Genomic DNA, 16,222 nt, shown 5'->3' on the forward strand with positions numbered 1-16,222 from the left:
ATGTACCATGATGTCATAATTTAATCTTGACGGAAAATGTGCGAGAGTTAATCTGCAGGTTCAGATTCAATTGCTGTTGTGACTCATAGCAGTTTTGAGCGCACCTAGACTCCAGTCTAGGAGTTTGTGCTTATTTAGATTACCTGCTGATTCACTGAACTGTAGAACATGATATAAATGCACAATTAGATCAGTAAAAATATTTAAACAGGGCTCTAAAATATCTATAAGATATTGCTAGAAAAAGTATTTTCATATATCAATATATGATTGTATTGGCACAGCCCTAACTTTAATGCTTATGGTTAAATCTTAAAAAAAAAAAAAAAAAAAAAATTCAGTGCCTTTATAGTGTAACTTTAAAGGGATAGCTCACCCTAAAATGAAAATCCTCTCATTATTTACTCACCCTCATGAAATCCCACATGTGTATGACTTTCTTTCTTCTGCAGAACACAAATGAAGATTTTTAGAAGAATATCTCAGTTTTATCTCAGGTCCATAGAATGTGAATGGTGGCCAGAAGTTTCAATCTCGAAAAATCACATAAATCAGAATAAAAGTAATCCATACGACTCCAATGGTTAAATCCATGTCTTCTGAAGCGATATGATAGGTGTGGGTGAGAAACAGATCAATATTTAAGTACTTTTTTACCATAAATCTCCACTTTCACTTTAATTTTACATTCTTCTTCTGTTTTTTGGCAATTTGCATTCTTTGTGGATATCGACACCTACTGGTCAGGGCTGGTCAAAGGTGGAGATTTAAAGAAAAATATTACTTAAATATTGATCAGTTTCTCACCCACACCTATCATATCGCTTCTGAAGACATGGATTTAACCACTGGAGTCGTATGGATTACTTTTATTCTGCCTTTATGTGATTTCTGAAGATTCAAAGTTCTGACCACCATTAACTTGCATTGTATGGACCAACAGAGCTAAAATATTTTTCTAAAAATCTTAATTTGTGTTCTGCAGAAGAAGGAAAGTCACACACATCTGGGATGCCAGGAGGGTGAATAAATGTAGAGAGAATTTTTCTTTTTTGGGTGAACTATCCCATAAAGGCTTTTAGTTCCTATTAGTCCTTGTCAATGCTTTTTTTTCTTTTTCTTTTTTTTTATCCAGTCTTACCACCAGGTATTGCTGTTATTACTGTTGCAGACATCTGCTTGCTGGGCGTCTCATTCACAGGTAATGAGAGGGTTTTCAAGGACATTATAAAGACATTAGGTGCTGCTCCGCTTCAGCCTGTTTACAAAAGCAATGAAAGGAGGATATGAATGAGAAGTGGGGATCCACTGGTTACCGAGGTGACAGGAAGTGGACAGAATTTACCAAGGAGGCGTGACAGGGAGAAAGAGAGTGAGAGAGAAAGACTGAGGGAGGGAGTCAGGGGAGTGGAAAGAAAGGACAGCATGCTGCATGTGTACAGTTACACACATATGAAAATAAACACACACACAGAGTCACAGACATACCCAGTCAGTCCAGGGAAACAGAGGCAGTGCTTCATTCACTGTGTCCCTGTAGAGTTCTCTCTGTATCTCTTTCTTGCACTGAGTTGTATCCATTAGCCAAGATGCCGCAGAGAAATAGGAGTTTTACTTTTGGAGCGTATGGAGGGTAAGAACAATCGCTGTTTACCAAAACATTTCACATTCACTTTAACATAATGTCTTTGTGCATCTGCGCTTTGAAGATGATTATAGATGGCTATCTGCTGTCATAACAGCCACTGCGGTTGCGTGCTTAGTAGGGAGATAACAGCATGTTTGAACTGTAATGGATTGTAAAGAGAAGTCTTATCACTACAACCAGACTTGATTTCATCACTTGAATATATAGTAAGAACGACAGGAATAATGCAATGCAATACACCAGCTCTGGTGAACTGCTTTCCGGCAAGGGAAACCTGTTATTAAAGGCCATTATAGTGGGGAGGATAATTGAGTTTGGATTGAATTAGACACTGTGGTTGACTAAAGCATACACACATCCAGGCAGAAACCCTGGGTCTGTGAACCAGTCAGGGAGCTTAACACAATCACAGGCTGTTTATGCTATCAATCAAGCCTGGAGGATTCAATTAAGTCCCCTTTATGTGATCTGTTGCTTCACATGGGAGGAATAAGAACCCGAGTTTCTGTTGGGATTGAATGCCCACAGACACCAGTGAGATTCCTTTGCCTGTTAAAGGAGTCTGTCTACTCAACAGGTGCAAGGTTGCCATATTTAAGTTGTCTGTTGTCAAGGACAAGTGTTATCTTTGCCTGATCTGATCGCAGGAATGCTGAAGAAGGCACTGAACCCATTCCACCAGGACCATCCTTAAATAGATAAACTACCAGTCAAATGTTAGGACAGGCTTGGCTGAATATATGTTTCTCATAATTTTAAAGACCCTGTGATGCAAAAGCTTATGTTTAAAGGGATAGTTCACCACAAAATGCAAGATATGGCATCATTTAATCTCCCTCATGTTGTTCTAAACTCTTACAGTATGACTCTTTCTTCAGTGGAACACTAAAGGAGATAACAGGCAGAATGTTAGCCTCAGTCATCTTTAACTTTCATTGCATGGACAAAAAGACACAATGAAGGTAAATGGTGACTGCGGTTAACATTCTGCCTAACATCTTTTTGTGTTCCACCAAAGAAAGTAAGTCATATGGGTTTTTGTGTGTGTGTGTCTGTGTGTGCATTGTTGTTTTTGTGATTTGTTTTGTGTGTTTAGTTTAGTTTAGTTCAGTTTTGTTTTGGACATAAGTATATAAGATAGTTTTGATTTGTTTAACATGTTTTTGTTAACTAGATAATTCCCATACCTATCTTTGTTTTATTTCATAGTTGATACTTATTCTATAGCTCTAAAACGTGAAAAAAGTAATAAAGAATGATTTTCTGTGTCCATATGTTTGAATGTGTAGTGTCTGTAGCACTTGAAAGGGCAGCTCGAACTTGCTCAAAAAGCGTGCTTAACTGGTCAGGCATTTTTCAGTGACTTTTTGATGCAAGGAAATTACCCGTATTGATCCCTTTTTTCATTTTGCTTAGTAAATTGTCTCCGGCTGTGTTTTGACATTTGCTTGCCACTGGTGATTGTGACATCTAAAAGCCATTTGTGATAATTGCTCAGAAAACAAGTGAACAGATTTGCTTGCAGGTGATTGTTGTTTACGTGGTCTTGTTTGAACATGCACCTATTTTGCCTGATTTTAAATAGAATAGAATCTTTGTTTATCACCACATATCCAGGTTCAGTGGAATTTATTTCCTTGAATTTCACGTGATGTCGCTATAGAACAGTGGCATGAACTAATAGGGACAGTCAACCTGGAGCAACATGGGGTTTAGTGCCTTGCTCTAGTCTAATCACACTCTAAATTTGGCCACAGGAGGTCGAAAGATCTTTTACTGAAATCGGTCTGTTCTTAACAAAATTCTAACCACTGCCCCCAGCGGCCGAAGCCAAAAATGTTGACCAGTTTCAGGGTGAAATGTCTACAGGGTGGAGCCAAAAACAAGTTATAGTTTTAGTTGTAAATGATGTAAATAAAACATTGGACTGGAATGCTTATTTTGTTAACTCTACCCCCTAATTTAAATCCCAACCCTAAACCCAACTGTCAGTGGAGTAAAATTTTAATTTTAGAACAAAAATGCCACCTCTGAATTAGAGGTCGACCGATAGTGGATTTTGCCGATACAATAACTAAGGTGATGGGAAAGGCTAATAACCTAACCTAATTGACCAATAGTTTTTAAAATCAATTTATAGAATGTATTTTTTCCCCTTACTATGACAGGCACAGACATAAAGGCTGCAAGAGTCCAAAATGAACAAAATCCCAGATGCAGTTTATTGCTCAACCAAAATCCCACTAATAACCATATAAAAATAAGATTGGTGCATAAAGCGGTACTTTGTAACTATAAGCAAGCCCGAAACACACCAGTGACTCTTATTTTGAAATGACAGGGACCCGTAGAACCAAGCTGTTCTAAGTGTAGACTCCTCCTGCGCCAGCACAGAGCAGAGGAAGAAAATAAAAAGCGATCACCACACATTTTTGCTTAAAACCAATAGTTCCAAAAAGCAACTATTGGTACTAAGTAATCTGTAAAACCGATATATCAGTCTACCTCTACTCTGGCTATCACTTACCATTGTTTATGCGATTACTTCCTGGTTCCCACAGGACCAAAACCCCTGTCTCAGAGACTGCTCACACAACATGCTATCAGTAGCGCCACAGTGAATGGTAAACACAATTTGAATTGATGCAAAAATGACTGATGAGGCATGGCCCTTGTCAATAATTCGGCAGAATGGGGTTGGTTTCAGGGTACATGAACATTAGGAAGCAGCATGTCAATTTCCTGTGTGATTATGTTGCTTGCTCAAGGGTACAATGGTAATGGATCTCTTCTTGTGAATATCAAACCTGCAACCTTTTGGCTGGCAACCCTGGGCATTTAACACTACACCACACTAAGAAAAAAGGGTAGAGCAAACCTTGTACGGTATCCATTGTGTTAATCACTAAGCCATAGCCATCCCCATGTTGGAGAAACATTGCACATATTTCTATAAGTTACAAAATGTATAGCCTCTTTCCGTTAATTCAACGTGGACAATAAGGATCTGAAGACACGTGTTTAAGCCTAGATGTTAATTTGGATGTGGATGTTGTCAGTCATTTTCTAAAATAAACCTGCTGTTGCTTTATTAGTCCATCTCTCTGGCCTCATGAACTCTTAATGGAGTCTAATGAAACAAACAGCAGGTCCAGGCTTTGTCCCAGATCGTGAAATGCTTTTTCTCTCTTTGTCTGTATCTCTCTCACAAGCACTTTCTGGAATAAATAGCACCTGAGTTGAGTCATAGGGGCTGGATGCTGGTTGACTCATAAGAGACCTCTGTGTACAGTAGGCCTAACGTCCTCAATGGCAGCTGAAAGAAAATGCCAGCACTGAGTGAACCCTGTTCAGAAATGTGGAAAAGCTCCTCGTTGTTTTGTAACCAGTGGTGCCGATCGCTAGTTCTTGGAGGTCAGCAGATTCTTTATTTCCAACTCAATGTTCCTTGGTAAATTGTGAGACAAAAATTGGGACATGGGGTGAGCAGTGTAGAAGTGTCTAGTATGTTTAACTCAACAGGAAAATAGCCCTTTATTCATGCCCTTTTCTTTCTTTACTTCTCCAATGTTGATTTGTGGAAAGGGGTGAAATCAGCAGGGATGTGGCGATATGATATTAAATCGATATCTGGATCACAATATGATAATACTGTGTTTCTTTTTATGTTAAGTGAATAGTTATTCAAAATTGTGATATTGCAATCTTTTACTCATTTTTCATTCATATTTACTGGACTATTGTCGTTTTTTATTGTGCTGAATTTCCTGCTTTACTTCATAGCAATTTAATAAAAAACTGCCATTAAAATAGCTTAGAGTGTAGGCACATCAATGTTACTAAAAAACCCAATGTTAGCAAATAGTGTAACTTTATTTTTAGCATGTAATTTAAAACTGTGATTTTGCGATCTTTTATTATCTGGCATGGGACAGTGCTTTGCACAGAGCTTATTGTATTTCAAATGTATGAAATTAATCACCACAGGATTCAAAAACATCTTTTGGGATTTTTATTCTGACAGCTGTTTGTTTAAAAAAAAAAAAAAAAAAAAAAGCAGTCGATGGGGCCATAAATAAAATAAAATAGTAAAATGGAAAATGGAAGTTAAATACAAAAATGAAATATGGTTCAACTAAATTAAAATAAAGGATGGACATGAAATAAGGTACAATGTAATACAGTAGAGGCTAATGTCAAATGAAAACACAAACAGGGCATTAGCCTACCCACATGCCTTTTTTCTTCACTAGAACACATTTGAGGCAAAATAGAAAAATATCTTATCTCAGTAGGTCCTTAAAATGCAAGTGAATGGAGATTTCTCTTTTGAAGCTCCAAAAATCACAGACAGTCAGTATGAACATCATCGATGCAACTCCAATCGTTACATTAGTGTCTTCTAAAGTGATACAATCACTTTTTGTGCGAAAAGGAGCAATATTTAAGTACTTTTTAACAATAATCCAACGCTTCACGAGAAGGTGGAGTCCAAACGGTCTCTTGTGTGACGTATTCGTGTTGCCATGGATACAGATGTAATCTCAAGTTCTCCACTCAGTTGAGACATCCAGGGTAAGCACACAAACACACCATTGTGAGTAAAGAAACTGATAAATACAGATCTAAACCAAAACCAACCAAGCTACTGTACAGTGTTCCTCCTTTTCACTGGTAAACAGCACTGCTCCTCTGACTGTGACTTACGTGTGTCAGTTCTCGCGTGTTTCAAATACCAGTGCGATTACATCACACGCGTGTACCACTGTCAACCAGAAGCATGATTTAGAGTTTAAAAAACTTAAATATTGATCTTTTTCACACCAAAATCATTCGTGTCGCTTTAGAAGACATTCGTGTCGTATGGATGAAGTTTATGCTGACTGTCTGTGATTTTTGGAGCTTCAAAAGAGAAATCTCCATTCACTTGCATTTTAAGGACCTACTGAGCTAAGATATTTTTATATTTTTCTTCAAATGTGTTCTGGTGAAGAAAGAAAGTCATACACAGATGGGATATCATGAGGGTGAGTAAATAATGAGAGAATCTTTGGGTGAACTATACCTTTAAGGACATGCATTGCAGTTTAAACAATAAAGTTCTCATTACACATGTTCACTTAATTGGAAAACACTCTGGACTATAAATAATAAAAGAAGATATGATTAATACTAAATTTACATACCCAGTCCCCGAATGTGCACCAAAATGTGGTCAAACTCCACACATGCAATCCATATGCATCCTTCAAAAATTATCTATAACAAACACTCAGTTTTAATTTATGACTCTTGTGAACACATATTTAATGCAATTTAACAAAATTATGTGTACAATTTTATATTTACCCAAAGAATTATCAACTAATGAACAAAACTGAGACCTCTCTTGCCCAACGCATGTTTTCACGTCTCTTACACGAGAGAGTGCCGGAAAGTGGGTGTCGCAAAACTTTTAAAAGGGCCACGTCCAATTTATTATTAGAGTTAAATCACATTAAATTTCTCCAATATACAGTATACAATATACTTCTCTTCCATTCCAATTGTCAAAAACGTAACTAATAATCTAGACAATGTTAGAATATTAAAACTATTGGAATAACGCAATTCTCACCCCCTAGTTTATACAAGAGATTGTTTTCCTTTAACACAAATATTGGTTTTAACAAGCAAATTTTTGTTGTTGTTAAATGTCAAAGATTAAAGGTGCTTGTCAGCATTAGTCTTTTTTAAATCCTGTCTTTGTTTAGTTTTTTGTCTAGTGGCGTTTTAAAGAGGCCTCTGAACCTTTTTCATTAGGTTATAGTTTGCATTACAAAGACTCTGCGTATACCTCTCAAGAGTCTTTGACCACTCATCCACTGCTCTCAGGAAGATCGCTAAACCAACAGTAACACCTCTGTCCTTCATCTGATTCAAATTTACCATCATGTTCACATACAGTGGCTATAATGAAGACGTGACTAAAGGATTAATTTCAATGTTATTTCAGCAAACAAAGACCGTTGATTAGTTCTGAAGGGCAGCTCTGAGACACACTTCCTGTACTCACATAGAGGGTCTTAAAGGGATAGTTCACCCAAAAATTAAAGTAAACATTTTTACAGTGTATCCCAGAGACACTAGGTCAAATTTTACAATTGCCCTGGCCCTGGCTGTCACACATAGGATGCATTCCAGCCTCCTGTGTCACATGACAGATGGTGGTGGTGTTTTAATGGGTCTCTGCACCTGTGCTGTTGTGTAACAACAAATGTGGACATCACATATAGGAGACACACTTCTCCTGAAACTTGAAGAACTACAGGACAGTTTGCATGTGTCAAGACACCAGAATGTATTCATCTGTTTGTCACATTGTAGACTCGCGACTGGTACCGTTGCACGTGTCGCCAGTGTCTGAGTGCAGTTCAGTACACTACAGTACATTCACTGTACTGTGGAATCGATCCACACATTTACTCTTAACTCTCTTTCAATGGCTGCTTTCAGAGGTTTGGTGTTATCAAAATAGCCGCCATATTTGAATTACAGAGTTTATAAATACAATAAAATGATATAAAATATATTGAATGCATCACATGGCTTCAGAAGACTTGGAATATAGTGCATGAGTCATAGGGATACATTTTAACTGTGGTTTTATGGTGCTTTTTTGTCCTTTTTTATCCTTGACAGACCGGAGTCACTATTTACTTGCATTATATGGCAAATAAACCCTGTGAAAACATTAAAAATTCAGCTTTTGTGTTTCATAGAGAATGAGTAGTATTAGAATGAGTAGCCTAAATGTGACAACATTTACATTTTTGGGTGAACTATTACTTTGATACATGCTTTCGGTAATGTGATGTGTCCCATTTTCTACAAAAGTTTTGGTAACACTTTATAATAACTACAAGTATAAGGTATTTGTTTAGCATTAGTTTGTAGTTAATTGATCATTTATAAATTATTGTTCCTACATTACTGATACATTAATAAGCTACATATAAATAATATGTTATTTGTTTCTATTCACTTTAGCAAATGATTTATTATTGTTTAATAAGTTCATATATAGGCAGTTTGATCATGTTTTTTTATCCTTAGTAAACAACTTGTTAATCATACCTAACTGATGCATTTTAGTTCAATCAATTAAAGCTTAATAAAGGTTGTAATATAGCTCTTACTAATGGCTAGCTAAGCATTTTGTGTGACCTAATCTAAAGTGAGAATGGTAACACTTTACAATAAGGTTCCATTTGTTAACATTAGTTAACAACATTAGTTAACATGAACTAACAATGAACAATACTTTATAAGCATTTTTATTTATTTATTTATTTATTATAATTTTTTTTTTCTCCCCTTTTCTCCCCAAGTTGTCATGCCCAATTCCCAATGTGCTCTAGGTCCTCGTGGTGGCGTAGTGGCTCGCCTCAATCCAAGTGGTGGAGGACGAATCTCAGTGGCCTCTGCGTCTCAGAACGTCAATCCACGCATCTTATTACGTGGCTTGTTGAGCACGTTACCGCGGAGACATAGTGCGTGTGGAGGCTTCACGCTATTCTCCGCGGCATCCACGCACAACTCACCATACGCCCCACTGAGAGCGAGAACCACATTATAGCGACCACGAGGAGGTTACCCAGATGACTCTACCCTGCCTAGCAACTTGGCCAATTTGGTTGCTTAGGGGACCTGGCTGGGGTCACTCAGCACGTTCTGGATTCGAACTTGCGACTCCAGGGGTGGTAGTCAGTGTCAATGCTCGCTGAGCTACCCAGGCCCCCTTTTAAGCATTTATTAATCTTAATGTTAATTTCAACATTTACAAATACATTTTTAAAATCAAAAGTAGTATTTGTTAACATTAGTTAATGCACCATGAACTAACAATGAACAATTGTATTTTTATTATCTAACATTAACAAAGATGAATAAATTGCATAACAAATATATTGTTAATTGTTTGTTCATGATACCTAATGCATTAACTAATGTTAACAAAAGGAACCTTATTGTAAAGTGCTACCGTGAGAACTATATATGCCTAATTAAACATTTATTAACATGGTTCTACAGTAAGTATGGCCAGTTGGACCAGGGCCAGTGTGTACAACGTCACTTGTACACTTCAGCAGTATAGTAAGGAAATTTTCACTACTGAAGTTTAATAGGCACTGAATTGTCAAAATATCATTTAAAGTCAATAAATATAATGTTATATGCTCTTTCCTATTTTATTTATTTATTTTATTTTATTTTTTTTGCCATTTCATCACTGTCATGTGACCGTGTTGACGTCCTGGCTGTTTCCAGAGCACGCGCACAGACTGTAGTAGGATTTTTGGACTTTCCTTCTGGAATCGGATTCAATTTAATGAAATATTTTTAGTAGGTCCACTGGTGAAACTGAATTAAACAGTAATTTTAATTGGCAATAATGAGAACAAGTCTGCTTATAAAGCTTAATAGGATGGAAAATGCTAAAGTGGCGTTTTAGCAATTAGAGGATCTCTTTTAATAAACTTTGGATTTTCCTTTTTCACTATTATTCCTGTACTTTTGTGTTGTGTGTTTTTTTTGTTTTGTTTTTTGTTTTTGTTTTTTTTGTTGTTTTTTTTTTTAAGCTTTAGCATTAGTTTTGAGCCTTTGTGATTGAGATGCTGTGGAGATGGTTATTTCAGGGCCAAGTTTTCAGAGTAATGGATCATTAATAAATGTTTAATTAGGCATATACAGTTCTCACTTTAGATTAGGTCACGCAAAATGCTTAGTTAGCAATTAGTCGATGCTTTACGACCTATATGTTAAGTAATAACTGCTTTAATAGTAAGTGTTACTAAAACAGTAACAAATACATTCGTTACATTAAAATGTAGATCCAATTAATTGCATATATAATTTCTTTATTTACTATGAATTCATGCCTTGTTCATGTTAAAAAACATGATTAAACTGCCTATAATGGAACTTATTAAACAATAATAAATCATTTGCTACAGTGAATATGAACAAATAAACTATTTGTATGTAGCTTATTAATGTAGGAACAATAGTTTATAAATGATCAACTGACTATAAACTGATGCTTTACAAATACTTTATTCTGTGTAGTTATTATAAAGTGTTACCCAAGTTTTTGCTTCTTTATACAGTAGATTCTAAACGCTCTGTGATCAGATTTTAATAATAAAAAAATGGTTTAAACAACATTCATTATTTAAAACCAATAATGGAACTCACAGAAAGTGCAGCATATGTACATTGTCTTTTGTTTGCCAGAATATTGTACCTCTGTGTTCCAGACTTATGAAAAATTTATGGATGTTTATGTAACGCTCTTGTTATGGTACACAGTGTATTGGCAGTGACTGCTGGGCTGTTCTCTCAGTTAAGTCATTTTCCCCAGACATCAGGTGTAACTGCTTCCTTCTTAAACACTTACACTCTAAGACATTATTGTATCTGCCTACACCAGCTGTTTTCCCACAAGACATTTGCAACATTTCTGAAATAAAATGCTTTGCTGTTTTTGGAAAAAAGGTGTAAGGTGTGATGCCTCAGGAATATTTCTTATGTTTACTATATTGAGAGATATCTGGATGTAAGATGCCTCTGCTTTATGTTCCTTCATGGTATACAGGTTTCTTTCAGAGTGCACACATATCTGTTTTATATTGCATACAATATAATAAACACAGCTAGATTTCCTGGCTGCAGTATTTTACAACATTTTATTCACTGATTCCCATTTATTTATCAGTTCATACTACTGAATGTAGTCCTTTATTTTGACAGTATGTTTGATCACAATTTGTGTCATTGCCACAGAGAAATGTTGATCGAATCGCTTTTGAAGACATTAATGTAACCCCTGGAGTCATATGGATGACGTTTATGCTGACTGTCTGTGATTTTTGGAGCTTCAAAAGTCTGATCACCATCCACCTGCATTATAAGGACCTACTAAACTGAGACATTTTTCTATTTTTCTTAAAATGTGTTTTGCTGAAGAAAGAAAGTCATATACCCCTGGGATGGAATGTGGGTGAGTAAATGATAAATAAAAAGTGAACTATTCCTTTTAAAAAAACAAACTCATTCCTTGGCAGATGAAATGAACCATAAGCAGATGATGCTTTGAAAGAGATCTGTTCTTTTAATATATCGTGTGTGCCCACCTAGGTCTGAGTGCAGCAATAGTACATTACATTCATTCAGAAGACACTGAGAGATAGGGTCTCTTGCGTAGGGTCATTTTCTTAAAGCGCGATCACATTTACCTTTGCACAGCTAAATTCTGTGGACAAAGTGGCCGTGAGCGAGCATTGAGCGTGTGTGAAACCAGCAAAAAATCAATTGTCAACAAGCCTCTTTTTAATGCCTCACTTACTTTGAGTGTAGTTCAAAAGAAACTTGCCGCTATACTAATATCCTTGTCCATTATGAATATTCAGTGTCACTGCCAAACCAAGCAACTTCCTATTGGTCAACGCAGCAAATTCGACTATCAAAGTTCACCAAACTTGAAGTCCATGCGAAATCCGCTTGGGGAAATTCTTCACCACCAGAAGTCCATCGCGCAAAATTCACAAACCCGCAAATTCTCATTGAGATGACTATATTTCACCCGCGGAATTTCGCTGAGTAAAGGTAAATGTAACTGCACCTTTAATCAGTATTTTTCAGTAACAATAGCTAAACAACCTAAAAAAATGGTTTGAGGAAAAATCTAACAAAATTTTGTGCAGTTTGTGCATAAGAATAAGCCTAATTCAGTATTTTCTGAAAAAAATAAAGTCTTATTATCTTGCTTCTCAAAGAAATGTATCTTACTTAAGGGACAGTTCAAACAAAATTGGAAACTCTTCTATCATTTACAATGTTGTTCCAAACCTACAAGACTTTCTTTCGTCTATGGAATTTAAAAGGAGATGGTAGGCAGAATGTTAGCCTTAGTCACCTTTCACTTGCATTGCATCTTTTTTTTTCATACAATGAAAGTAAATGGTGACAAAGGCATTCCACGGAAGAAAGAAAGTAACACGGGTTTGGAATAACATGGAGTTGAGTAAATTGATATATTCATTACGATATACAATATCTAGAGTATGTTGTTCAGGATGTACATGTAATTACAAGCAGTCCATCCAATTACCCTATATGAAATTAATTTTATTTATTAATTTTTTTTTAAATAATTTATAAAATTATTTTATAATTTTACTGTCAACATCACAAGGGAGGAAATTGCCTGACGATGGCTAGATAAACTGCCTAAGATTGCATTTAGTATGAACCATTGAGTCACATTTTTAATTAATTTATACGCAATGATATTTAATTTACAATATTTGCAAAAGAGTTGCAGTGTCAAAATATTGTTGATACATTCAGTTCTAATCAGGCAAATATTTGGCTTAGTGTGCATTAGCTGGCCCCTAATATTAGCAGGCTAATTTCTAAAGGCTATCAATCCTACAGTTATCCCTTACGGCCCTTTTGGCTCAATCACGGCTTTTCTTCAGAGTTCCACCACCACACCCAGACTCAATTTCCACTTTATGAGAATCAGTGTAACAGGAGAGGAGGTGAACTTGAGTTCAAGGATGAAAAAATACTATGTTTATTGTTCTCCTGTGGGCTGCTAACACCCTAATAGTGTGCCACATGACTGGTGTTCTGGCATATCCTCATCGTTGTAATGTCAATGCTGATTTGTGGCCATTTGACAAGGTCTTGAATACATCATAAACCTTAGTACTCATGAATATTGTTAACAATGTATAGATCTGTTGCTGCAATATTTACATTCAGGTGGATGGCATCTTGCATTCCCTGCAGGCATCAGTAGTTTGTGTGCTGTATGTCTTTTGTGAGTGCATTTGAGTTATATACATTATGTATCTGAGCAACTGGGGCTTTTGCTGTTTATTTGTGGATATCAAGCAAAGCTAATTAAACTGTAGAGACCGTGAGCACATCCCTGCTGTAAAAGCATCAGGCCTGACAGCAATCATGTTTTGTGATCTACACAAAGGAACACAATCTCCCCTTGCCAAACAAGTACACTTGCAGGAAAAAGTATATGAAGCCTATGGATTTGCCTGGATTTCTGCATAAATTGGTCATTCAGTTTAATCTGATTTTCAACTAAAGGGTGGATTACACTACCCCACTTTTAATATCAACAGATAGACAGATGACAGATGTAAACAAACATGGATATGGGAACTGGCTGCTTTTGTTGCTGCTACTTTGTGTTCAGAGTTGTGAAAAAAATGTGTAAACCACATTTGGGTGCGGTCTTGAATGGGAAGACGTGTTCACTTGCTCCATTTCTTGAGCGTTGTGGCCCAGCACACTCAATTTCTATTGGCTGCTCACTTATGAATTTAGATTTGAGTCGTAGGGCATCATACACTATGATATTTCCTCTGTAGTCGTGGAAAGTCTGCTCAAACATATCAAACATGTTTGATATCCTCAGACTAGATAGATAGTCTGAGAATAAGAAATCAGTCAGTAGCCATCATACATTACACCACAGGTGTCAAACTTGAGGCCAAATCCGGCCCACCACCTCATTTCATGTGGACCACAGCTTAATTTCAGAACGTAGAATGGCTGTCATCCTAACCTTTTTAGAGAGTATTTTTGCTCGCTCCAAAAGCAGAATGAGACAGCACTACCCGGTCCAATTATCAGCACGGCTCAATGAATAGAGCGGCATGAGTGCAGAGCAGGTGCGTTTACTCGTGGACCGGTCTAAACCGTACAGCACACATCATCGTCAACAGCGCTTGAGAAGCACGGAGCAGATAACGAAACTCGTTTTAATGCAGCACAGAATTATCTATTGCAAATCTCCAAATGTCTCAGTGATTAACCTAGTTTAAAATCATATTAAACAGCCCAGGCATTTTAAGCAGCAATGACAAAAAAATAGGAGAACATACCAAATTTGTGCCATGACATAATTTAGAAGGCTTTTCTATCCACACATCACAAACTTTAATAAGGAGGAGCCTGATGAAAGGAATGTAAAGGAGACCCAACTTAGTAATTTAGTCCTATATAAATTAGATGGTAATTTTTTCCACAGATGTTACTGTTAATATCATCATTTACATCTGCAACCCAAACTCAAAATCAATGTTTACTGTCAAATGTGAATTTCAATGCACAAAATATGCAATATTATTGGTAATTGCATGGGCGCTACCAAATCAGGTTTTGGTGCCACATTTTCAACCGGCCCTTTGAGGGCACAGATAACGCAGCCTGATCTCAATATGGACGTTTGAAAGCATCTAAAACGTATTTTGTTTTACGTATTTACAGCTTTAGAAATGTAAAATATTGACGAATAAATTACAAATATACAGTATTTGAATACACAAATCGATTATAAATATATTTTAAAATGTTTTACTGTTTTATAGATATTTTAGATCCCTTAATTCTACCCCAACCTCTAAACATAACCACATTTCAACAATATAAAAACATGTAACAAGTAGATTAATATACAGTAGCAATCATTTTTTGTTACAATATATTAATTTATATATATTTTACTGCTGCTAATCCCACACCTACTTCTAAACCTAACCATAAACATTTATTAGGCATATAAAACACGTAACAGGCAGATAAATTTAATCACAATAATTTATTCCGAAAATGGCAAAATTCAGTACAAAAGTAGTTGCGCTGCATCCGATGTGCTCCTTGACGGCATACAATAGCATTGTGTGAGGTGGAGAGTAGAATTAAAATTATTAATCGCTGTAAATCTTCTCCTGATGCACTCCATAACAGAGGTGTCATATCTCATTCAAACATACATATACATTGCAGAATACGGCATGTCGCAAACGGTCACGACTCACGAGACACTTGAGAGCCAATGAGCATTCAACATCATTGCCGTAAAACCGCTGGTCGTAATGCTTGAGGCGGCGATTTTTTAATTTGGAAATGAAACCAACGCGGGTTTATGGTTACAGCGGGCGTGACGGTGCTGCAGCGGATGGAGATGGAGATTGTTGAATAAAAGGCTTCAATTTGGGTCTGTTCTTCACAGAAAGCAGTCTGAAGATTTGGATTATAGCGAACAAATTTATGGATTCATTTTATTATTGTTTTATGGTGCTTTTTGTGGTTTATTTTGTTTTTTGGCATATTCTAAAAACTCCTTTTGTGTCCCATGGCAAACAAAAATTAAATTAAATGCTTAATAAATTATTAAACGATTACAGAGTTTTTATTCATTTTAACATTTTAAAGTTTAGTCTTGGTTAAAGTGATATAATCCTTTAAAACGTTATATAGGGCAGCAGAAATCACACAGAACTAAATGAAACCATTAAAATGTCATATTATAATGTCAATTGCATTAAAGACACCTAAATCAGGTTGAGGTCAGGACTCAAAATTCTATGACCAATTGATGCAGAAATCCATGTAAATCCAGTGGGTTCACATAGTTTCCCTGCACTCTGGATTTGTGCACTAAATTTTCAGTGGATAACAACATCAAAATATAAACCATCAATAAAAACAGTGTGAACTAAA

The 16,222-nt window shown here is 36.2% G+C and overlaps 1 protein-coding gene across 1 annotated transcript in view; it reads left to right on the forward strand.

Annotated features, from left to right (window-relative positions):
- Positions 1–1,506: 1,506 nt before the first annotated feature.
- LOC127418996 (rap1 GTPase-activating protein 1-like) overlaps positions 1,507–16,222 on the forward strand; it is a 121,570-nt gene continuing 106,854 nt past the window's right edge. The window contains exon 1 of the mRNA XM_051660002.1: positions 1,507–1,633. Coding sequence (XP_051515962.1) covers positions 1,590–1,633 — 44 coding nt within the window. The 5' untranslated portion in view covers positions 1,507–1,589. The remainder of the gene's footprint in view (positions 1,634–16,222) is intronic.

This window comes from Myxocyprinus asiaticus, chromosome 28, assembly GCF_019703515.2.
Source record: "Myxocyprinus asiaticus isolate MX2 ecotype Aquarium Trade chromosome 28, UBuf_Myxa_2, whole genome shotgun sequence".
In the NCBI taxonomy this organism is placed as follows: domain Eukaryota; kingdom Metazoa; phylum Chordata; class Actinopteri; order Cypriniformes; family Catostomidae; genus Myxocyprinus; species Myxocyprinus asiaticus.